This window comes from Ctenocephalides felis, unplaced genomic scaffold (genome assembly GCF_003426905.1).
Source record: "Ctenocephalides felis isolate EL2017-DRISC unplaced genomic scaffold, ASM342690v1 CF-g0.4_SCAFFOLD_01886, whole genome shotgun sequence".
Lineage (NCBI taxonomy): Eukaryota > Metazoa > Arthropoda > Insecta > Siphonaptera > Pulicidae > Ctenocephalides > Ctenocephalides felis.
Window position 1 is genome coordinate 86,490,300 of NW_020538040.1, and position 26,426 is coordinate 86,516,725.

At 27.5% G+C, this 26,426-nt stretch overlaps 1 protein-coding gene across 1 annotated transcript; it reads left to right on the forward strand.

The window, feature by feature from the left end:
• Window positions 1-22,667: 22,667 nt before the first annotated feature.
• LOC113378273 lies at window positions 22,668-25,239 on the forward strand. Its single transcript, XM_026618800.1, has 5 exons — window positions 22,668-22,724; window positions 22,792-22,998; window positions 23,567-23,723; window positions 23,828-23,988; window positions 24,943-25,239. The coding sequence occupies exons 1-5, from the start codon at window positions 22,689-22,691 to the stop codon at window positions 25,237-25,239; spliced, it is 858 nt and encodes a 285-aa protein (XP_026474585.1). The 5' UTR covers window positions 22,668-22,688.
• The last annotated feature ends 1,187 nt before the right edge of the window (window positions 25,240-26,426 follow it).

Below are 26,426 nucleotides of genomic sequence, written 5' to 3' on the forward strand. Positions count from 1 at the left end.
CTCACTATTAGAAAAATTCGAATGATAAAGTATAGGCAAAGGCAAGTAGCTAAGAAGTATCATCAGAATTGCTAATATGACTCTTAAGTACTGAAAACAAATAAAGAACTCCATTAATTATATTTCTACCTTATTTATATAATACACAAAGTCAATTTTGTGTACTATATAAGCTTTTGTCATCAGCACTATCGATTCATAATAATTATGCGAAAGAGCTTTATATTTAAATTGAACGGCATACTAAATTAGATCTTATTAAAGAAAAATAGGAAAATAAATCATTATCAATAAATATTTATTTATAAATTTACATTGCCTATATAAACACAAAAAATAAGAATAAAGTTCTAGATGTAGAAGTGTATATAGTATAATAGATGATTCTATAGATAGAATTGTATATGTATTAATGAAATGGCTTGATAGATCCAATTATACTGATTGAATAATACACAATACTTTACTGATTTTTATATAAAATCGATAAATAATGATAATAAAATGTACAGAATAAAAAAAGTCAGGATTTTTTGCAAAACGTGGTGAATATTTTTCATTCGAATGTTCACAATATTTTCAATGTTAAATTAAGCGAATAAGATCTAGAAATAAAATAATTCAAATATTTTTCTGTTTTTTTTGCTGATTTTTTAACACTTCAAGCTACTTACTTATAGCTACTTTGCCATAAAAGTGTTAAAAAATCAGCAAAAAAAGAAAAATATTTATTTATTAGAAAGAATGTGGTCAAGTTCAAAGTGCTGTCATATATGGAGAGATTTGATACTACGGCGAGAGCAGCAAAGACTTTTAGGCGACCGTACGCTCCAACTATCAATTCTACAAAAAAACGGTTTATTAAAGAGTTGTAGGAAATTTTATCTAGTTTAATTCGTACATAGATACTTTTATCGTAGAATGAGCCAGAAATAGATATTTTAAAAAAGCAGTTTTTTGACGCCATTTTTCCAATATGGCGGCAACTTGCCGTTCAAATTTGAGGTGGCAAAGTTGATTTTCGTAAAGAGCACCTCGAAATCTATAAGATTACCAATTTTCAGAATTTCCGGAGTACTGTACCGGCAACAGCCTTTTTTTGCACCAAATGACTGGACTTTATGGATAGATGGATAAACGAAAATCTACGAAATGGTTATGATACTCATTTAATAGTGTTGAGATTGGAAATTATTTACAATTAGTAATTAATAAGGTTACCATACGTCGTTAGCCGAAAAAGTCCCAGATTTCCATCTTGCGTTCCGGGATTTTCTAAAAGCAATACTTTTCCCGGATTTTTATCTTTTGTCCCGGTTTTTCAAAAATTAATAGGTTAATAAACAAAAATTATTAAAACAAACAAACAAATTCTATTTTTTTCAAAATATTTATGAAAAAAATTGAATTGAATTTTATACTCAAAATTGAAAAATATAAAATATAATATAATATCATAGATCTTCATATAACTGTTTTTTTATTGTATCAATATTTTAATTTTTGTGCTTTTGTACAGATAGGTTCAATAACATACACAATATATTTTCGTATTTGAAAGCTGGCAAGAAGGGAAAGAAAATCTCATCGAGTTATTAGAAGATTTTCAAAAACAATTCTCTTAAAAGGTTATTAGCATCAATTGCAGCACGGGGCGTAAACAACGGCCTTCAATAAAAATATGAAAATAATTCCAGCTAAAGATTATTTTAACTTCCTTAGACGTGAAAATTGGCATGAAGCGTTGTTAGTGTTGAACACGATATATTTTCGTATCTAAACAGAAGCGATGAACGGAGGCAAATTGTAACAAATTAGCAGAAGCCGTATTAAAAATAGCGCACTTAAGAGGTTGTTAACGTCGTCCGTAGCACGCGCCGTTACGCGTTAATAAGCGTTTAGTACGGATGCGATAATCGGCAAAGTATCTCGCGATTCGAAAGGGAGACGTGGGTGGGCACTTGTTCTAAGCGCACAGCCTCCCGGTTAATTATATACTAACAAACCCGACGGCTGAATTCGAACAAATCGACCGTACGAAATGTCTCGGCAAGATGTACAAGCACATGCGTTAAGTGATGAATGAACCAGCAGGCATTTTTTGCACTTAACACAAATCACATATAGAATTACTCTGGGATAAAAATACACGATTTTATTCTATGATTTTTGAGATCAGATTTTTTTTTTATTTATTATATTTTTAACTGCAATCAGAACCTTACGTCCTATGAGCTGTCGGGCTGAAACTTCTTACTTCGTATATTTAGATGGTAACCTAATGGTTAATCCATCCATATCTGATGATTTTTGTTATTAGAATTAATCTAATAGGGCTGACTTTTTATTGGTGCACCAATGCCGGAAATTATATTATATTATCACTTGGAAACATATTGCTATCTATACTTTCAAGTGAAAATCGTTGTCACTGCTGCCTGACAACAGGCTGCTCGAAGTGGATATCGAACCCGGGACCTCTGAAACAAGTCCCGTCGCTCTTAACCGCTTACCTACGGGCGAGCCCAAGATCAGATGATTAGGTTGCAAGATTTTAGAAAATTTGTTTTCATGATTAATTAAACCGGTTCACAAAATAAAAAAAGTTCTCTGGATTGGGTGTGCGGCATATGTTTTCCAATGTAGTTTTTACCGCTGAATACGAAAATAAAGTTTAAACTGCGGGTCGAATGCCAAAAAATTGATTTTTTTTAAGACAAAAACTCTAGTTGGTGAAAAATGTATTCTTGAAATTTATATTTTGCATTGGATGAGTATTGTAGCTATTATTTCGTAAAATCCCTTCAAAATTGAAAATAAGACATTGAACCTGTTTGCCTCTGCCTGTAAAAACATATTTCTAGAATGATAAATTATCTGGGTGTTTTACTTAATATAGCCTTTGTTTGATATGTGTTTTTTGGTGTAATATATTGGATTTTTTTATGTACTTTATTTAATAGCAATCAGAATTTACTCAAAGAATTGCTCAAAGTCATATTGGACCTTTGAACCCCGCTGGTTTAGTAAGAATTTCATAAATGCTGGCATTCCTATCATTATTATATATGGATCCTTGTCAGATTATCTAAATTTAAGTTCTTGTATTTTTCTAAATAAAAATCAACAGATGTATTTTAAAATTTAATATCGTTTTGATAAAAATTTTAATTTTAATGAAAAAAAGGAATTTTAGTTTAGGTTTTGATTACACCAGTTAATTTTTAAATTTCTTCAACAAATGTCGAAAGTTTCTCTTGACTTAACATTTATTTAGAATAAATCTTACTAGTCTCCAATATGAATATTGAGAGTATTTTAAAAATTGTTATTAATTAGAACGAAACGAAATTAGATGATCAAGTTAAAAATGTAATCATGTTAAAGATTACGAACAAATAATGAAAAGCTCTATAAAATTCACTCATTTGCGTAACTGCAAAATGGTTTAGTCTTCTTTCATTAAAAACCAATAAGCTCAGAGTATAAACATGAATGTTTTATGGTTCATCCAAATCAAATATTCTAATTTAGAAGTATGTCAATTAAATTAAAAAATGCAATGTATATGAAAAAAAAAGAAACAAATTTAGTTAAAAGCAAATAATTTCACTATTTGCTTTTACTTGAATCACATTGTGCGAAATATTGTTTAACAGTTGTTTGCCAATTTTAGATTGAACTAATTAAATTGCAATATTAATTATTTTCTATTATACTCTATATTAGTACTCTACATTGGTAAATAATGATTATTATTAACATACATTAGTGAAAAACAGATCAAACAATGTTACGTAGCCTTAAGGTTTAAACATTATTGACCAATAAATTACATTCAACCCACATTGCTAAATAATATTTAGTTTACTTTGGCAAACTAATTTTACGTATATACTAAATAATAGATTTTTCATGAAAAATAATAAACAAAAATGCGTATGAAAAGTTATACTTCTGGCTATTTGCTTTTTAACCCGTAGGGCCGAAAATCGAAAATGAAAATTTTTGCATTTCTCGACGTTTTGAAGGTTTCTGAACATTTTGGCATACCTCAGAAAAAATTGATGTGTGAGTGTGTGTGTGTATTTTTTGTGTCCGCATTTTTCGTTCACGTTTTCGGGCGCACGGAGCATCCGATTTGAATGGTTCAAAAAACATTCAATTAGTAATGCTTGGGAGAAATGGCTATTAGTTTTTGGCCAAGACAGGCCCAGCCATTTTGAAGATACAGAGCTAAATATACAAAAAATGGCAGTTTTTGAGAGAAATAAGCATCCGAATCGAATGATTCAAAAAACTTTCTGCTTGTGTTGACAAAACAATTGCTTTTGGGAAAAAAAATTAATATCAATTTTTTTTGAAAATCAAAAATAATTCAAATTTCAATTTATATACTAACATTCAATTCATACATTTAACTTATATACTTTAAATAAATATTTTTGACTTCGTGATTCAGTTTATATAATTCTTGCAAATATTATTCAATGTTACAGTGTTTATAATAATCATAACATTTCGTTACTAGTTTCTTCTTAGATTACTGACTAATATAGTAATATGAATCTTAATGAAGTGACACCGCAAAATACAAAGAATTTAGTATATAATTTTCGTCAATGTGTATTAAATCAATTTTATTTCTATCTTATATTTTCCACGTGCCACCGCATTATAATATATTTTCAAATATGCAAATTGCGATATATATCACGGAAATTAACTTTCTTAATTATATTCCAACAAGAAATTATTTTAGCTTTTTCAGTGTCACGTACAGTGGATTAAAGCTGAAATTATGGCATTATAGAGTAATTATACATTGCATTATCGGTAAAAACAGTTTATTAGATAAATATATTATTAAAAAGTTTATACGAGCAGAAAAACTAATTCATTAAGAAAATTAAATATGCTATTTTTTTTAAATATATAAGCATACACTAGATAGAGGAAACAGGATACTATTGTGCCAAAGTACGGTAGTGACAGTCGTCATAACAGCTAAACTAAAGAGGAAAAAAATGAAGTATGTTTGTTCGAACAAGTTTACTTTATTGCATTGAGTCAGTGCTCTACGTTAACTTGATCTGTAAAACGCATTTCTTTTTTTTAAAGTTTAAAGTTTTTTTTCGTTTGATTTCTTTTAATAATATCTGTTGCTGTTGCATAGATTACTTTGCTTGTTTTTATGCTGTAAGTTGAACATTAGTTTTGCGCAGATAATTTAGCTCAGTCATGACGATGACATGTTTTCAAAAGTGTGGGTTGGGTACGGTTGTGACAAATTTCATGGGTACGGTTGACACATATATTTTTCATACATTTTGAGTGAGGGTTAAACAGATAAACAAAAATCTATCTTAACTAAGACCAAATTTGAATGGACACAGTACAAGAAGTAATAAAAAAGTAGATGCGTATCTCATTTTGACCGTCTTAGAGAACATGAAAATGCTGTAGTCATATCTATCGCTGAATCTTCGAATACCGGGAGAAGATTGAAGAAAAAACAACTAATTGATTTACTATAAGTAATATGGGCTCTCATTGGAGAGTTTCCTAAACAAGCGACATTTGCGTACTCAGTTTTAAGTTCAAATACATCTCAATAGCTTATAGAATAATAAGATTCTGATTCCTATTATATTTGTAAATAAAAAAAAACTAAGACAAATACGATAGAGAAAAGAAAAGGATAATTTAGCACAAGAATAAAAAGTTCGAATATTAGTTTTTTTATGAATTTCTTGTTCCAAATGCTGAACAAAACATTCAACAACTCAAGATTTATGAAGTATATATGGATATATAGATAGAAATATATCGAGAATTATGTATGTATAAGTATATAAAGTAATAACAGATTTTATGGCAATGTAATTCGTACCAAATGGTATATAACATATGGAACACAAAAGCTCGAGCCCTCGCGGACGTGATTTTGCAGTATAATGACAAGATCGCAATTTTCAAGTATCAAATATAAGAGCGTTGGCCGCTCATATTTTTACTCTGTCATGTACATTGTTGCTGCATGCTGAAAATATTTCAGCGCTTATTTTGAAATTATATACACCGTACTTGCAGTTTAATAAATCATATACATTTCTTGCAAAATACAAAGACACTGCACAAACAAACGTAAATATAAATTATTCATGGTATTATTTTGAGATATTCAATTGAACAGCGCAGAGGAAGAATTTACACACACAAATATGTATTCACTACATGTGTACTAATATATAATTATGTGACAAATAAACAACTACAATTTAGTCCTCTGATTACTACCTAAATCATTTGCTATTTGTATTCAAATAGCTGTTGCCAAATAATGATTCACAAAAAAAATTAAGACCGTTAAATTAATATCTCAATTTTATAATTTTTGACTGTAAATGTACTATACTCAATCATGCATATTAGAATCAAATATTTTTTATGCAATTTTAAAGTAGTTTGCGTTTTAATTAGCTACATGCGATACTTTTCTTCATAAATTAAATTAAGGATGCACATTTTAATCTAATTATAAAAAAGTTTAACTCACTATCACTTTACACTAGTTCCTGCGTTTAAAAAAAATATATAACCCGCATAATACGCCTTTCTGCGTGTTTTTAGTCCGGTTTTTGGGTAAAAAAATACTGATGATATATTTCTATGCGAAAATATCGGTCAAGGTTTATTTTTACTAGAAATCATATATGGATCTATATTATCATTATTGACTAATATCAGGTTGACAAAGGTGGATATCAAGCCTGAAACCTCGTGATTGTAAGGCCAAAGATTTATCACTTACCCGAGGAAAGCCCTGGTATACAAACAGAAAGTTATTTATAATCCAATGTAAAATTTTATAACCGGGAACCACGGTTATAACGTATATTTACATATCTGATTACGTCAAAGAATGAAAGATAAGATAAGAAAAAGTACTTTAATAATTATAATATCTTGATAAAACTCAAATTAATCAACAGATAATACTATAAGATGTTTGTTATAAAATTAACACATTGCGCATAATTTAGAACATAAATACTATATTGTGGTAGATTAAATTAAGAAAAAAACGTTAGAATCTATTTCTCTCTATGAAGCCTAATTCTGAAAAAGTTTGAACCAATTTTCAATTACATAGTTGGGATTTTTTCTGATTAGTATTTGGTAGAGGTCAAAATTTTTCGAAATAAAAATAGAAAATATTTTTTTTGATATTTTTACGTTTCAGACGTTTCTGAGCATTTGAGCATACCTTAGAAAAAATGGATGTACGTGTGTGTGCCATGTGTATTTACCGGGAGTACGAATCAACCGATTGAAATGATTAAAAAAAACATTCGATTCGTATTGACGAAAAGGCGTGCAGATTAATTTTTGACAAAGGCAGTTTCAGCCTTTTTGAAGATACGAATCAAAAAGTGCAAAAATGGTAATTTTAAGAGAACGAAGAGTCCGATTTGAACAGCTCAAAAAACTTAAGTGATATGTAGTTGTCAGAATGAAGAATTGGTTAAATTTTTGTAAAAGCAAGTCAGAGGAAAAAGTTTTAATATCATTATTGCCACTTTGTTAATATCATTATTGCCGGCCGGCTTTGGATTATTTTAGAATATTTACAATGACGCACAAGTGTGTACCTAAATGTCGCAAGTATGGCTGTATTCATTCGTCAAGTGATAATAATACGCGCATTTTTTTCATTTCTTTGGTTTCCGTATTTAATTGTTGTTTCTTAATTATGTAATTTCTTCATTCTCAATTAAGTAATTTCTTCAATCGAATTAAGTTTTTGAATAGTCGAAATTCTCGCAGATCAGTGGGTACAATTTTTATTTTTTTATTTCAATAAATTATAACAATCAGAGTCAGAATGACTCTATGAGTTACAGAGCTGACATAAGAAGGAAACTATAATTAAAATAATATATAAAAGTTAAAATAAAAATAATAATAATAATTACAACTCATAGCACAATTAATACTAAAGGTAGAATTATAATATAAACTAAATAATCCGTGAAACTGTTCCAATGAACAGCTATGTTATGCCAAATCCAAAGAAATTTTTTTCTTCAACCTTCTAGTAGACGGAGTCATAAATATAGGTGCTATTTGGATGGTTTTCTAGCTTGGAGTGATGGATTGAACTTCTGCTGCTAATTACATCCCTAATAAAAGGAATATTGAGGTCGCCATGGATGACTTTATTGCTTACATACCAAGACCTTAAGATTTTGGATTGCATCCGTTGCATTAAAACAATGTTGGACATGCTGGCACAACCTCAAAGCTCTATACCGTAGGTCCAGATGGCTTTATTGCAGATTTATATATCAATAACTTGTTGTCAAGCGATAGGATTGATTTGCGCCTTATTAGCCAATTCAGATCTGCAATCTTCTGTTTGATTTGTTTTATTTTAGCAATAATGTGGGTTTTCCATATTAGTTTTCGATCCAAATATATTCCCAGATATTTAACATTTTCAGCTGGTGGAATTTTCTGGCAATTAAAGTAAACTCAAGACATCTTAGTTTGTTTAAAGAAAATGTAATATGGCAAGATTTGCTCTCATAGTGGGTACAATGATCCACATTTCCATTAAGTTTTTGAATTGTTCGCGAATCGTCCATATTTGCGGCATCGTGTCCGATTACAAGTCATCGGGAGAGAGTCTAGTACTGTGGAATTATACGCAAATTGTATAACATTACATCGAACGGTCTCGGACGTGTGCGAACGGCAACTCACTACCGCTGCGGACCCCAAGCGTTCCGCTGGGGTCAGTGGCGGAAAAACATCGAATTGGAAACTTAAACGGAGAAGATATATACATATTTGTTTTTAAAATAAGCTTACGTTTAAAAACCTATTAAATATGGCAAGCTATACAAAAAATAAAACTTGATGTATGGTGTATGTTTGTCTGTATGTATGCTTTTACGAGTACATTTATGTATTGTTGAAACCATCGAATACCACCGACAATGCCAAACATGTATGTAGGTTCTTCCTGCTGCTAAACAAAGTTGTTACCTATGGAGGCTGATCAGTGAAACAGACAAAGACGTTTGATGTATTTTTTTATTTCATGACTTCTTATATACTTCACATATAACTTGACTTAACAACTGAACTTGAATACGCCTGAATATGATTAACTAATTGTAAGATACTGATCTTGATCTGAACTTTATGGAAACTTAATGACGACTGACTGACCATGTTGCGATATTGCAAGCCTTTTTAACAGCTCGCTACAGTAAATAAAAAAGTTAAAATAAATGCCATTTGGCAGTCAATAGTGATCATTAGATATATGCATATCACCTGAAAAAATTATCAGATATTTTATAGAGATTTTAATAATATGTATAAACTTTTTTTATACTTCTATGGGCTTTTTTTTTAAAAAATAATTTTCGAAACGGAAAGTTTCAGCAATTTGCCTTAAGACACAATGGCATGCACCTCTTGATTTTTTTTTAATAATTTGCATTTGATTAACAATAAAATTATACCGATTGTGTTAATGAAAAAAAACTAAGCTATGTCATTTGTTGTAAATTTTCTCTTAATCTAAAAATCCACTCCTGTTCATATTTCCACCAAACGTTCTTGTTCTTTGCGCTCAATTCCCGCGTCTTATATTTTGCCCTTTGCATCTTCTTGGTATTATGCAATTCGGGGACAACGCTACATGCACATCTAACGCGTTTGGTCGCCCGTTATAGCGGCTATATGCTATCGTCACATATTTATGATGGAATCATCTATTATGACTAAGAAATTATTCATTATTTATTACAATTATTCCAAAACAATAGTATTATAATACATTTATAGCATGTCTTTACTATTTTTTTTTAACTTTATTAGAATTTCTTACATTTTTACATACTGAACACTTTTTCTTACATATATATTACAACTTCTTACGTATTGCATACATTTTTTACTTTTTTTTAACATATTACATGTTTGTTACTTTTTCCTTTTTATAACATATTTGAATTTATACCTTTTCCCGAAGGTAGACGTAGATGTATTAACTCACCAGCTCAGTCATAGGTGCACAGAGTCAAAGTCCTTATTTTTCAGAGTACAGGGATACAATCCGACTACCTCTTACTTGTAAGAGGCATGTTGCTACTACAGCTATTGCCCCTTCTTCATGTACGTATGCTGCAGCAATGCCCACGAAACGCCATTTTACTTGAGTTATTTGAAATCTATGATTTCAAGTGAAAAGTTGGTATCAAGCTAGTTTGATACCGAACCGACCGAGGTTGGATTCGAGCTCGGGACTCTATTAAGATAGACGAAGCATAAACGTCCTATTTGACTTTGAGCAATTATATTGTGAATACTATAGCAACTATATCACAACAAATAACACCAATTAAACAAACAACTGTCTGACTATGTTCAGTAAAACTCCGGGTTAATTCATAATTGCAGAAATTTGTTCCTTTGGCTGTTTTTCAAACATTTGTCACCGATCCTTTCTTTCCCGATGGTATGCGAGGTAAAATGGAACATTTAGGGGACAAACAGGTCCAATGTCTTTTTTTTAAATTTTATATAACGAAATAATAACTACGTTATTCAACCCATGCAAAATATAAATTGCATGAGTATATTTTTCACGGAGATAACAGTGTTCATAACCTTGATTTAGTATTATTATTCAGAGAGCAAAAAATTCTACTACTTTATTTATAATTTTAATCAATAAATGCGCTGCAATCTGATTATTTGGCTGAACAACAAAATTAAAAATTATAATGTATATTTATATTATCAAATGTAATAAACCAAAATCATTATCAACTCTTATTACTATCATGAATCTTGCATTTTGGTAGGTATTTCAAACTGACACTGTATATGCGTCATTATATACTTGTCGAATTAATTTTTAATAACTGTTTATATTTATTTAGGTGTTTATATATCACTTATGTGATTTTTATTTTTTACATAATATGGTACAATTAATTTGTTTATAAAACTCACCTAACACACAATACAAATTTGTATGTATGGATTTTGGCACAATACAAACTTGATAGTAAAAAAAAAAAATAAATAAGCATGGTATTAGATATGCTGCTTCATCACCTACTTAAAAAAATTACAATTATTTATTTAATCTTATATAATTCAGCATCAATAATTTGATTTAATATTTTTAAACTGACTCTCAAACTATTTTTTAATTGTGAAACACGTTGCTGAAAAATAATAAATATTTTAAACTAAAATATTGAAATTGAATAATTAATTTAATTTGATTAAATAATTTAATTAAAGGTAATTGTAGAAAATGCTGAAAAAACAGGATAAATGAGTTAATTTGTATCTATATAAATAATACATATATATATATATATATATATATATATATATAAAGGTAAAAATAATTAAAGTAGTGTGATGAAAAAATGAATTCAATTACATGAAATATGCGTTATATTAATTAGTAATTAAATATCAAAAGCATTTGCGCATATTCATATATAATTAAGCTATAAATCACAAACTTTAAAACGGTAATAAATCATGGAACAATATTAGAACTTTATTAACTTGGTAATGTCATTTTCGTTGACTTAGCGAAGCGACTTTCCAACAGACTTGACTTTGATCTTGTTAATGCAAACATCGTCATTATTCTCCGCAAACATCTCATCACGTGCTGCCTGATCTCACTTTGCCTTATCTCATAATCATAACCGAAAAACATATCTATCTAATTTTAAAAAATAATACATATAAACCTTGGCACATTTTTTAATAAAACTGCCGTAAATATTTGAAATAATAAATTAATTCATTCAAAAGATTATTTACATAGTTTAAATTCAGTATTAATTAGCACATCACTTTTTGGCAGAGAATACACGTTTCATTTTATTCATTAACTCTACAAATATTAAAATATTTACCACAAATATTATTCAAATTTAGATTGTAATGTAAATATTGGGGTTACAAAAAATTTTTAAAATTTAAGACAGTTCACATTTTTACCCAAAAATTCAATTGAGAATTTTTTGATACAAGAATTATAATGGTTGTATGTGTATGTATGTAGACTTGAATTTGAAAACGGCTAGTCCGATTTTAAGATTGTAAATGTGCTTTGATAATTCATACGAATGTCTTGCGTTGTTTGATCGAGTTGCTTTCTTTGTAATGAGCAATTTAATAAAAAACATCAAGCTTCAATAAAAAATCCGAGGCCGATTAGAAAAATTCAAAAATCCAAAATATATAGTCCAAATATATTATTTGTGAACAATTTTGTTATTTTAAGAAAAATTTGTTACAAGTAGATTATCGTACACAAACAAATCGTTTAACTGGTTAAAAACTTTTCAAACTCAATCAGTGATAAACAAATATGAAGTCATAATTTCTTAAAAAAAATTTAAGTATCCAATATTATGTATTGTATACAGGAAATACATAAATTATTAAAACAAATATTAAAAATCAAAATCAAATACTTATCTAAAAACATATCTACCTGAAAACATTAAAGCTAATATCATTAATTATTGGCATTAGCCATAGTTTTGCAAATTCGACAAATAACAGGTAAAGTATTCTGTAATAAATTTATAATACTGGAAGCCATCATATAAATCGATTTATAGTATTTCTCGAGTAAGTATCTCTAATAATAAGTCGATTTTTCTTTGTGATAATTAGCAAAATGTTTATGTCAATTCAATATTTTTTAGAATTTATAGATAAGTAGTTTATAGGTGTGCATGATAATAGTGTAGACATGATAATGATAGTTTTATATTTTTAAGATTATATTCATGAGTATATGAACCTGTTCCGATTTTGGGAACTTGGTTCAACCGATTTGAATGACTCAAAAACATTCAATTTCTATTGATAGGGAGACTTGTTAATTAGTTTTTGGACAAGGCAGGTCCAGCAGTTTTGAAGATACGGGGCAAAAAGTGTCAAAATGATAAGGCAGTTTTTAGGAGAACGGAACGTCCGATTCTAATAATTAAAAAAACATTCTACTTTTATTGACGAAATAAAGAACTGATTAAATTTTTGGAAGCCAATCAAGTGAAAAAATGATCATTAGACATATGCAAATCAAATTATTAGATATTTTATAGAGATTTTAATAATAAGTATTTTAGTCCACATATCTATGGATTCCGTAAGATTGTTTATTCGTGCGACGCGGCGCTTACGCGCTTCTATATTTCGTCTTTACGTAGCTAAAGCAGCGCGATTGCTTTAAAGAAAAAGATTAAAATTTTTAAAATATTTCAAAATATTTTTTTTTTCAAAAAAGTCAATTTTTTCAAAGATTTCAAGATTCTATAAGATCAAATATTTTTAAAGTTTAAAAAAAAGTTTTTTTTTAATTCATTTTTTGGTACGCGAAGTTACAACACTTTGCTTTAAAGGACCATGCCATACACCATTATTTTAATACTTTTTTCATATAATTATGAATTGCAATAAGCAACAACTTTCAAATTTTTTTAAGTAACAACGGTTCCAAATGTTTGGAAATTACTTTAAGATACCATATATTACATTCGGTGATTTTAGTAGGAAACTAAAAAAACCTGATACAAAATACCCTGATGTGATATTATAATTGCTGTTTTAATATCTAGATATTTGGTTTGATATTATATTTTATTTGTCGGTATGTTAGAACTAGTCTGAGTTTGAAATGTATGTTTAAATCAGTAGTGTGTCAAAAACTTGTAACTACAACTTTTGTTAATAGAATTTATATCATTAACAGGTCGCATACCGCAGATGGGCAGTCCGAGGACAACCCCGTCATCCTACAGCCGTCGGATGTAAATAATCCATTGGCGTACGAAGAAAATTTACCATATGATGACTATTTGCTAAACGAAAATTTTATAACCTTTCTGACTCGACCAAAATCGCTGCAACGCATGCGACCGAACATAAACGGCTACGACTTTGAACAAGATAATACTAAACCGTAAAAAAATCTCATTGCACTTTCATATATTGAATGAATTAATATTTTATGATCTAATGGATTAAGATTGAGGAAAACGATTTATTTGAACCAGCAGTTTCCAAATTTGCATATGTTCATTCATGTATTGTTTTGCGAAAGTTCTGCAAGTAATTTTTTGTATTTTTCTTTTTAAAACGTTAAGTATTTGCATCCATTTATATCAAGAAATTAATTATCAGACATTTGTTCTTAATATATAATTGAAATAGTGTTATGAAGTTCTTGATAATCTTGTACAAAAAAATGTATAAAAATATATGTATGGTACAACCGCGCACTATATGTATTCTTTCAACCAGGCTCTGGGCAACCTGACATCGCGCAGTAGCGATGTCCATTTTTACTTGAAAATATAGATCAAAAATATGTTTCGAAATGAAAACACTTGGGGCACTGTGGTGTGAAATGGCAATGAGAAATCTCTCACACTATTTCTTCCTGAAATGAGTTGGAGTTTAATTCAGTTCACGCACCTGCCCTAGGACACTACTACCCTTTATACATACATATATTATATATATATATATATATATATGATATATATATATATATATATATATATATATGTGAATATACATATATAAATACAAGTTGTACCCTACATATATTTTTAATTCGATAACTATGTGTTTAAATTCAATCATTTTTTAGTTTATTTTATTTTTAAACTTTGTATGTTATCCGTATTGACGAAGAGTCAAACTGAGACTCGAAACGTATGCAGCATACTCTTAAATAGCTTATTTAAATTTTCAATAATTAGACGAAAAACTAAAATCTTTTCACACTATGTTTTTCACCAACTCAAAACTTCTAAACATTCATTATACCATAAGGAATAAACAAATGTTAAAACGAAAGTCTCCTACTGCTTTTTTTAAATATAAACTAATTGAGTTTAGAATCCGTGGCTTTATCTATAATTATCGACATCCATTTGATAATGAACAATCTATACAAGAACTTCATTAACAATATTCTGGTTAAGCCGATTTTATTCCAAGTTTCACTTATCAGATAGAGAATTAGTCAATTATTACAAGAAGTAACATTTTTGGGAAACAGCTGGATACGCGTTAAAAATTATCATAAAATTTAATAAAACTTGTGAATTGCAGAATAATCTTAGTTTTTAGCGCAATGTTATCCTATAACATTCAAATAAACAAAATTATAAAATATTTTATCATAAACAAGTATATCTATATTTTCACTATTTTAAAATCCAAGAATACCTTTCATCTTAAGCATATCATAAGAATCATAATACCTATAATTATATCATATCGTTATTAGCTTAAAATTTAGGTCCGCAAACAAGGCTGATAATCATATCATTTTATTTTTTAACTAATACGGAATATAATGACAATAATAAGCTCTATAATAAAACAGAAATGAATCTTAAAAAATACGAATATATATTTTTCAGTCAAAATTATAGTATAATATTTTAGAGAAGTATTAGATAAATATTTATTATTAGGACAAGATATCTCAAGAGTGCGGTTAAAATAATATATATCAATAAATTATTTGGAATTAAATAATGTCTTTCTTTACGTACTTTATTAATAATCTACGTAAATTTTGATAAGTATCTACATTTGTCCTATAATATTAAATTTATTTTTTAATTTTCATGTAACTAAAATATCAGATACAAAAAAATTCAATGAAGATTTTCATCCTGATTCATTGTCCCTAGTTTCATGTAAAATAAATTTTTCTAATAAATTAATTCAATAAGTAAAATAAAATAATTGATTATGAAAATATGCCAGAGAAATGCATAATTCTGTGTTGAAAAAAGTCATACTACCAACATATATAATCTTGTATGCAAATTGTATGTGTAGTTATAAAATGTATGATTGTCTGCTTCACCTGAATATAAATTTTATTCAGTAAGTTATTAAAAAAAATCCGTTTTAAGTTTTATGTAGTAAATAAGTTGAACATCATATTATTAAAAATGATTTTCGAGGATTTTTAAAAATTACATCGAATTGCAGAGACGCTTCAAACACACATACTATAATTTCAACAAAATACTGAATAAATGTTCACCCAAGATAAATAATTAATAGTTTTTGTGTGGATTATTGTTTACATCATAGTAAAAAACCTGTTTAAACAAAAAAATATTTTCAAAAATCAAGAATGTCTGGTTATAATATTTTAAGTGATCACGCGCACTTGTGGAATCTTGTCCTATATTAAATATTAAAACAATATTATTTCAGAAAAAATAGTACAAGCGTACACAGAATATACAAAGACACCATCGAAATGTAAAAACAATTTTTATTGAATTCAGTTTTATTTCTTTTTTAAAAATCTGTAAAAAACAAGTATATTTATAATACGATTAATATACTAATTTGTCGATCATCGCACATTGATATTTTATATATTCTGTATAAAGAAAATGATTTTGTCGTATGTTCTGTGTACGCTTAAAAATACCAGAATTATCATAAATACATATTTCCCAAAATAAAGTATAAAATAATTTATATTATTTAGCAATCATAGCTCAAAATAAGTTTTGACAATACGTGGGAGAAACAATAATATAGACCGAAGGATATTTAGTATAATAAAGTTGGAAATATATCTATAGATTGATTATATATGGAAATATTATTTATAAACATATTTATAATACAAATAAACATAATTTACTCAAATGTTTAAAAAAATAAACTTTTGAAAATTCTAATATATAAAAAATGATCTCCATTAATAAGAATAATCACGTACATTTCCTAGTTTTAGTGTTCCAATAAATATCTGAATTTACTTTATAATACTTTATTATCAGAAATAAAGATACTGCATAAATACAAAAAATCTATATGGAATTAACGTGATCTTAACATTGACAATAAAGTCTCAAACAATAAAAATAATATAAATGTATCTCAATGTATAATGATGAAATAATTAAATTTGATGTAAATTTAAATTTTAACATATAGAAAATATTGAATAGACTACAATGTCTTGTAAATTATGACAATAAATTAACTTGAAAAAAATCTGTGAAATTGACAATAAAATCAATATATACAGTTATCAAAACTTACCTTAAAAGCATTTGATTTCAGTTTATTATATATATTATTATATAATAATTTAAGTATGTATAATTTAATAAATGTTACATCAAGGAATATCAAACAAAATCATATCTTGTGTGTGTATAAATGTACAAATATTTTATTTCAATGTGCGTGACAATACGATTAAATGTAGACCTTAGATTTTATTATTGATCATTTAAACAAAATATATCTACATGTTTATATCAAATTGTAATAGGCACTACATGTATCAATTACAACTATTTAGTTTACAAATTAATCCAAATACTTTTATGTATATAAAATATTAATATTGAATAAAATGGTATCATCAATGTAAAATTGTTTATTATTTAATTTCAATAAGAATTTATTTATGCACAATTTTTTTTGTGGCTACGTGCTTAGCTAAAAAAAAGCTCCGAAAAGCTCTAGCTCATATTTCTGATAGCTGTTTTAAAAGTAGAAAAAATCCTTGAATTAAATTTTTATGAGAGATAAAGAATAGAACGCATAGTTATTATCAAATAGATGGTAATAATAAATGAACTAGGTGTTTATTTGAAACTTGCATAACCTGACCGATATCGAAAATAATTAGATAGGTCTTTTAGTGATTTAGTGGTCGAGAGTCTCAAAATGAGAGGTTGACTCTTTATAAAGGTTTAAATATATCAAATTGTTTGTGAATTTCTAAAATTGTCTAGAAATAGGCTCTGTCTGCTGATTACAAAGTCAAAATTTCATCTGACACTAATAGGAGACAATAATTTTGAACCACCTAATAGTTTTAAAATATTTTAGAATAGTGACCGAAAAAATTTAATTGCCAATCAAGAAAAACCTGCTTAACTGATTAAAGTAATTTCGATTAAAATCATTTCGATGCATATAATTTCAAATAGTTTATGATTTGCAAATAGTTTATACAAAATATAAACTTCCCATGTAGAAATTAATATCGGTACAATATATTACCAATATTGGTTTTCTGTGGCCGTGATTGCCTATATTGCACAAATATAGGCGAACGTCGGTTCTGTGATGATGTCAACTAATCGATCAGGCCAACGTCAGCCGATATTGAGGCAATAAGCTCTATAAATGGCCTTGTCCAATATTGGTCTCAAACTAAAATAGAAATATTGATGCAATATTTTTTATCATCGGCTAATAAATATTGTCCTCAAATAGAAGAATAAATATTGATGCAATATTTTTTTATCATCGACTGATAAATATTGTCCTCAAACTAAAATAGAAATATTGATGCAATATTTTTTTATCATAGGCTGATAAATATTGTCCTCAAACTAAAATAGAAATATTGATGCAATATTTTTTCATCATGGGCTGATAAATATTGTCCTCAAACTAAAATATAAATATTGATGCAATATTTTTTATCATCTGCTGATAAATATTGTCCTCAAACTAAAATATAAATATTAATGCAATATTTCTTATCATCGGCTGATAAATATTGTTCTCAAACTAAAATATAAATATTGATGCAATATTTTTTTATCATCGGCTAATAAATATTGTCCTTCTCTAGAAAAATAAATATGATGTAATATTTTTTATCATCAATATTGTAAGTATTATTATTTAATTAACTTCTCGAAAAAGAAGTTTGTTTTGTGAAAAAATCTGATTTGCTAATTAAATATTTTGTCGAAGTGGAATGAGATCAAAGATCTATATATTCACATATATCCTATGCTACAATCTAAACGGTAAAGGATACTTAAAAGGTTTATTCAGACGAAAAATGCAGAATAAAATTACGAATAAAATGATATATAATTCGACATGTGCATTCATATAATTTTCTTGAAATTTTCCAATTTTTTTAAAATTTTGGCACTGCAACTCGCCTATAGGCCAAACCGTTTAAAATACCAAGTTGTGATATGCGGAAGAAAAACTAAGAATTTTGAGACGATTCTGACGATGTATAATACTTTATACGGTTTCTTTATGAAAATCTCAAATGTTGAGAATAGTATAAAAATTGAGTTTTCCTTTCATTATAAAAAAGTTATAAATGTTACAGGGTAATTTATTTTAAATACTGTCCGATATATATAAAACTAATTGAAAACTTTAATTTTATTTACTCATGCAATTATAAAATAACAAAATAATAATAAAGGGACTGGGATTTGAACCCCAAAATCAAAATCTAAACGCTGCAATGCTAGCCATTGCACCACCAAAATATACAATCTTGTTGTAGTAACTCACTATCTTGAATTGCAGGTATAAGGTTCTAGATATTTCTATGAACTTCTATGCATGACGCATGCCACAAGAAGCGCTGCGCGTCACGGCGTCCTTAGCCTTTAATGCAAAATTGTTAATTATAGTATATTTTAAGATACTAGTGTTGCTGGAAATAATCGAATAATATTTTCAGTTATGTGTAATGTGTAATAGTGTTATAGTGTACATTGTTTTCTAATGTGTGTAATGTGCATTGGTGCGAAATATATACCACAAACAAGTTTTGTTAACAATTGTTTAGTAAGCATTGTCTCTGAAAAATATACAATATTTCATTTCTTTGTTGTTACTTTGGATTAAAATACAAAGGTTTGAAAGTTCAACTTAATTTTACGTCATCTGATTTGATTTGGGATGGATAGATTAAGTAATAAGTTATGTATATCAAACATAACCTTAGTTTTAATAGACGAATACTTTTTACTATTGGTGAGTATAATACTTAATTATGCGTTTATGCATTGTAACTAATAGCTATTTATTTTTAGAATAATTACTGCTAACTACATTATTATTAGTATCTCTAATAAATAATCGGAAACTAGCTATTCGAAATGTCAAAATTTGCAAGTTTTCAATAAAAATGGTAAGAAATGCAAGATAATTTTATTTTTCTCACTAAGGATTTTTATATTGATCAGGAGTTTAAACACATTGAGAAATCGGTTGTACATATTACGTGAAATATAATAAAATATAACATAATAAAATATAACATAATAAAATATAACATAACCTAATCTTTTTGAGTGAAGACATACTGCACTTTCATATTTATAAAAGGTAAGACAATACTTGTTATAATATAATTATATGTCTCTGCATTTAAAATATATTCTTATTTATTTTCAGGTAATATTGTTGTAAGCGCAGAAAATAGAGAAACTGGTTTGCTTAGTAGTAAAATGTTATCGAAAAGTTTTTCATCAAAAGTTTGTAACTAAATAAGTTATAGAAAGGAAAGATATAAATTTTGACAGAATAGTCATAATGTTTGATTATAATAAATGCAGTGTGGAATGTCAATAAATCTGTACATTTGCATAGCAAGATTCTAGACTATGATATGAAGTCATTATTTTTTAAGGTAAAAGTAGAGTCGAGTGCATTTTACAATCTCATTTTAACGCTTTCATAATTATTCATATTGATAATATATAATGATATATTATAAATTTATTAACATGGAATACGAGGTTTCAGATGACAATACAAACTTGGACAAAAATATTTTGGGGTTATGATTGAAAAAGTTTCCCAGTCACTGTTCTAGACGATGAAATAAATATTTCATAATGGATAATAAATATATTAACAACAAATAAAATATGTTCAGATGCTGTGAAATGTTTTATCGAGTGATGATGTTATAAATAGTTAAGTTAATTTGCTTTTATTACTTTTATTACTTTAACTACCTTACATTTGATATATATCACATAAATTATAATCGAATAATTATTCGATTATAATTTATTTGATATATATCAAATGTAAGGTAGGTTTTCCAATGACTGTTCTAGACGATGAAATAAATATTTCATGATGGATAATAAATATATTAACAACAAATAAAATATGTTCAGATGCTGTGAAATGTTTTATCGAGTGATGATGTTATAAATAGTTAAGTTAATTTGCTTTTATTACTTTTATTACTTTACCTACCTTACATTTGATATATATCACGTAAATTATAATCGAATAATTATTCGATTATAATTTATTTGATATATATCAAATGTAAGGTAGGTTTTCCAATGACTGTTCTAGACGATGAAATAAATATTTCATAATGGATAATAAATATATTAACAACAAATAAAATATGTTCAGATGCTGTGAAATGTTTTATCGAGTGATGATGTTATAAATAGTTAAGTTAATTTGCTTTTATTACTTTTATTACTTTACCTACCTTACATTTGATATATATCACGTAAATTATAATCGAATGATTATTCGATTATAATTTATTTGATATATATCAAATGTAAGGTAGGTTTTCCAATGACTGTTCTAGACCATGAAATAAATATTTCATAATGGATAATAAATATATTAACAACAAATAAAATATGTTCAGATGCTGTGAAATGTTTTATCGAGTGATGATGTTATAAATAGGAAAGTTTATTTGCTTTTGTTATTGTTATAAAAAAAGTTTACTTGATATGTATTAATAATATCTATTAAAAAAATAATCAATATTTATGACACTTTTGTGTTTTATAAATAATCATATTTTAATGCAGTTATATATTTGTATCATTGTTTATATTTAATAAATGAATTTCCACAAAAACATTCTTAATAAATTTACGTATATGTTCATTTCAGAAATAAATAAATAAATAAATAAATAAATAAATTTCAGGTGTTTTATTGTTAAATAAATGACATTGATTTATGCGTTATATTATTTCAACTTCAAATCTTCAAATATTTGTGTAATATTTCAACATCAGTTATAAGTTTCAGAATAATTCAATAATTAATAATTCTAAATGTTTACCAGCTCTCTGTCTAATTGTATATTACCTTACCAACATTCAACAATTTGTAGGCAACATTGGTTCCAAATTTCCAAATATAGACCAATATAGACCAATGTTGGTTTACCTATATGGCCTCAATATAAAAAATGTTCAATTTTTATGACCAGCCGATATTGGTTTCAAATTTGACCAATGTAGATTTTATATTGCTTGTAGATTCAGACCATATTAATTTCTACATGGGTTATTATTAATAGATTCACACAAATTCATTTTTCTTTTTAATATTTTGTTTCCGCAGAGAAATTTATTATTTTATACGGGTTATTACCAATGATCCAAGATGCATCAATAACATTGTTAATACTGCTAAAATTATAAAAAATATTTTTTCAATATTCTACATAATTTCAGCAATAATTTAATACTTTTGCTTTTCATGATAGTTTTATGTCTATTATATATCTTCTAGAAATTGAAATGAGGTTGCAAAAAAATGTGTCTGAAACTAAGACATAATAAAACTTATTGTACATAAATAAGTTTGACAAGCTTAGATCATAACCTTCCATTATTCAATATTTGCAATATGCAAACGGCCAAGTATAATAACGAATAATCCTGTTATTTGCAGAATGCAACGATAAGAACGTTTTTTTATTTTTAAAATGTATATAAACCCATTTGAATATATTAATCATAATTAGTCCACATATAAAGCTGGGTAACATATTTATTAGAATGTTTTATAACACATTGGTTTTTATTAGTTTTGTGGTATGGTTCAATGTGAAAGTTTATTTTCTTAAAGAATTATGTAAATTTGTTATTTTTTTAATTTCAGGCGTTATCTGTCGTTACCGCTTATGATGGTGAGTTTAATGTCGACGGAACGCCTTTAACAGTAAATAAAGAAGTATTTGCATCATTGGATGAGCCCGCACCAGGAGTAGTACCTACTCCTGAACCTACACCTGTACCGAAACCCGAGCAAAAATGTGAAAAAGTAAAATTTAGTTGCGTGAATTCGTGCAGTTCACCCGAAATGCAGGTATATATGCATACAATTTATAATTTTTAGGAACACATTATTTTGGGAGAGTTTCTCTTATAAATAGCCAGAGATTCCAGTCTTCACTTGAACATATATATCTAAATACAATTTCAAGTTAAAATAGTTTATCAGAAAATTACTGCAAAAAGTTAAAAAAAACTAGTTGGTATTGGTATTTTGCCTTGGGGCAAATTACATGAACTTCCTATGAAGAACAAATATGAAGATAAACTTATTTTTTTCAATTGTTAGTGGTGTGATATAGTTTTATATAATTGATTGTATGATAATATTATTTATATCTATGTATTTAATAAAGAAGTGATAAGAAGGGTCCATCAATTAATTTTATAGTGAAAAGTATACCGTAATTAATATTATTTCAATAAATAAATCAATATAATTGAATCTTACGAATTTGATATTTTAATTATTCGTAAACTTTCAAATGAAGTTATATATAATTATGAACTTGATCACTAATTTAATCTGTTAATCTTTCGTCGTGATTATGATAATCATAGCATGATTATTTATTTATTTGATATATACTTCTTTGTTACAGTATTGTACGGAAATAGGAGCAGATCCGGTTAAGGAATCCTGTAGCCCAGATCAAGTGTGCGCTGATCAAAGTGGATATCTACAGTGCACCAATAAAGAAAGTACAGTCTGCAAAGTACAAGGTTTCAAATGTCCGTCACCATCGAGATTTTATCCAAGTACGGTTCTATTATTATTTTATATTTATTTATTCATACATTATTCAATAGAATAATTAATATTTTATTTCTAAAATAATTTACTGTTGATTTTCTTTTTTTAGATATAAATGATTGTCAAAGTTATTATTATTGTGACGAAAACAGTATAGGAACCCAATATTATTGTCCCGCAAATTTCGCGTATGATCCATTGCGCCATAATTGCGGACCTATGGCTCTGGGCACAAAATGCTATACAGTTACATGTCCTGCACAGCCTAAGGTAAATGAATTATTAATTAATTTATTTCAAATTGTTAATAAAATTTTAGAAATATCTAGAATATGATATCAAATATCTAAAAAATTAACGTTAAACATATGCAAATAATATTCTAACGCGTTCAAAAGAAACTTTTATGAATTTAATGTATGAGTATTTAGGTTTCACATTAAAATTGGGAAGAAATAGAACAGACAAATTTGGTTTCATTCGATTCAAAATGACTCAAAATGTCGATAAAACATAAAATTAGCAAATTGGATATTTGGGTAAAAACATCAACTTCTCCCAGAAGTTAAAATTATTAACTTCCCGAAGGGAAAGTTATAGTAATCGTAAAAAAATCGAAAATAACTAGCTGTAAGTAGAATTCTGTCTTAAGGCAATTAAGGCATCATGCCTTAAGGCAAATTGCTAGAACTTCCCGTACCAAAAATGATTATTTTTTTAAAAACGATTAACATTTTTGAAAAAATTTTACTTCGAAAAAATAAAATTTTTGAGAAACTATAAATTGGACAAAAAATTACTTTTTTTAAAAGTATAAATTATGTTTACATTCCTATGAGTTTCATACCAATGTTTACCCGTTAGACGGCGACGCGGCGCTTACGCGCTTCGATATTCCGTCTCTATGCAGTTAAAGCAGTACGATTGCTTTGAAAAAATGTTCTGAATTTCCAAAATATTTCAAAATAAATTTTCTTTCAAAAATTCTTTTTTTTTTTAAAAAAAAGTAAATTTTTGTCTAAAATTTATAGTTTCTCAAAAATCTAATTTTTCAGAGTAAATTTTTTTTAAAAATGTTAATCTTTTGAAAAAAGAAAAATTTTGGTACGGAAAGTTCCAGCAATTTGTTTTAAAACACGATGCCCCACTAGTTTCAGTAAAAAAATTTAGACATATATTCAGAATGACAAATTAGTTAAGTCGATTGTAATTAATAATTACTAGGTGCTTCCGTACATTGGTGATAAATCATTATACGTCGTATGTATGGCCGGAAGAGGAACCGTATTGCAATGCGAAGAACCCGCTGAGTTTTCCCCAAGGAGCGAAACTTGTGTCGGGCAATGCCGAGCACGTGGAAAATTTGCTTTCAAGAACGACGCTACATGCCGAAAGTTCTTCACGTGTTTACGTCCTAAAGGCGAGCCAGTTCCTGATCAATGTCCGATTGGAACAGTATTTAACCAAGCTACTCAAAGCTGCAACACAGGAACTTGCGAGAGGAAACCTAAATTATATTAATATATAGATGAAATATTTAACAAAGGAACTACACAAAATATGTGCTTTGTTTCATTTCATGCTTTATGTAAAAAATTATTATGTTTGAACACAGTCTCATAAATATGAGAAGGCATTTAAAAACTTCACAATTTAGGTTTTTTCAAAACCATCAATATAATTGTTCTAATCAAAATTATTTATTTTACGATTAATTTTATTGGTTGAATATATTGTACATATGTACATAGTACTAATAGATAGATAGATATAGATAAAATTAATATAAAAATAAAGAAAATATAATTAAAAGTAAGAAATAAGACGGACTTCTAAATGTATAGCATGAAGATGTAGAATAATTATTATATCACTATCACTATGAAATTTTGTAACAATGTCATTTTAAAGTAGAGGGTGAAATACATGTAAATTAAATTGAACCTTTATGCTTACTCCCTACCCAGTCCCCCTCCTTTCTAAATACTATATTACATTTACACGAAGTTGTAGTATGGGTTAGAGACCTAATATAAAATACTAGATACTAATACTAATACGGTAATACTAGAATGATTGCAAAGACATTTGATTATATTCTGGAAATGCTGCAAAATTATATCTGAAAATACGGTGTGTCCCAATAAAACTTGAAAAATACACTCGAGAACTTGATGCTCTATTCCGGTTAAATACAGATCAACTATTATTATGGAATCAGTTTATTTGTTTTTTTCATAAATTTGTTCATATTTCACCTTTCTATTAGTTAAAACTTTATTAATTTTAGTTAAGATTTTGTTTTATTGAATAAGCACTAAGAAGTGTATCAACATTAAAATTAAAACGTGACAGTCAATATTTAAATAGTCTTATGTTGTTCGTCTGAGTAGATTAACACTTTACGAGATCATATTGGCATATAGAGACCGATTCTGTCGAAAATAGACGAATGTTATGGCAAGGCTATGTTACGTAGCGCTCCTCTTACAAAATGGTACTAATTACTTTTCAAATGCCATGTGGTTGCTCTGCAGTCAGGCGTGTTAGATAAAAAAAGCCTAATCTAGAAAACACACAAACGTCAAACGCATCATAAACACATCATAAAACGATCTTTGTGATGTGGCATAATAACATATGAGTGAAGTTGCATTTTATGCGTAAAACGCCTGATCGCACAGCAAAATTATAGCATTATGACAGTA

Bases quoted from the DNA above. Each gene is read 5' to 3' on its own strand.
- LOC113378273 (XM_026618800.1), top strand. From the start codon at position 22,689: ATGTTTTATAACACATTGGTTTTTATTAGTTTTGTG. The intron at 23,724-23,827 runs GTACGGTTCTAT...TTCTTTTTTTAG, and splicing joins ACCATCGAGATTTTATCCAA to ATATAAATGATTGTCAAAGT. The intron at 23,989-24,942 runs GTAAATGAATTA...AATAATTACTAG, and splicing joins CATGTCCTGCACAGCCTAAG to GTGCTTCCGTACATTGGTGA.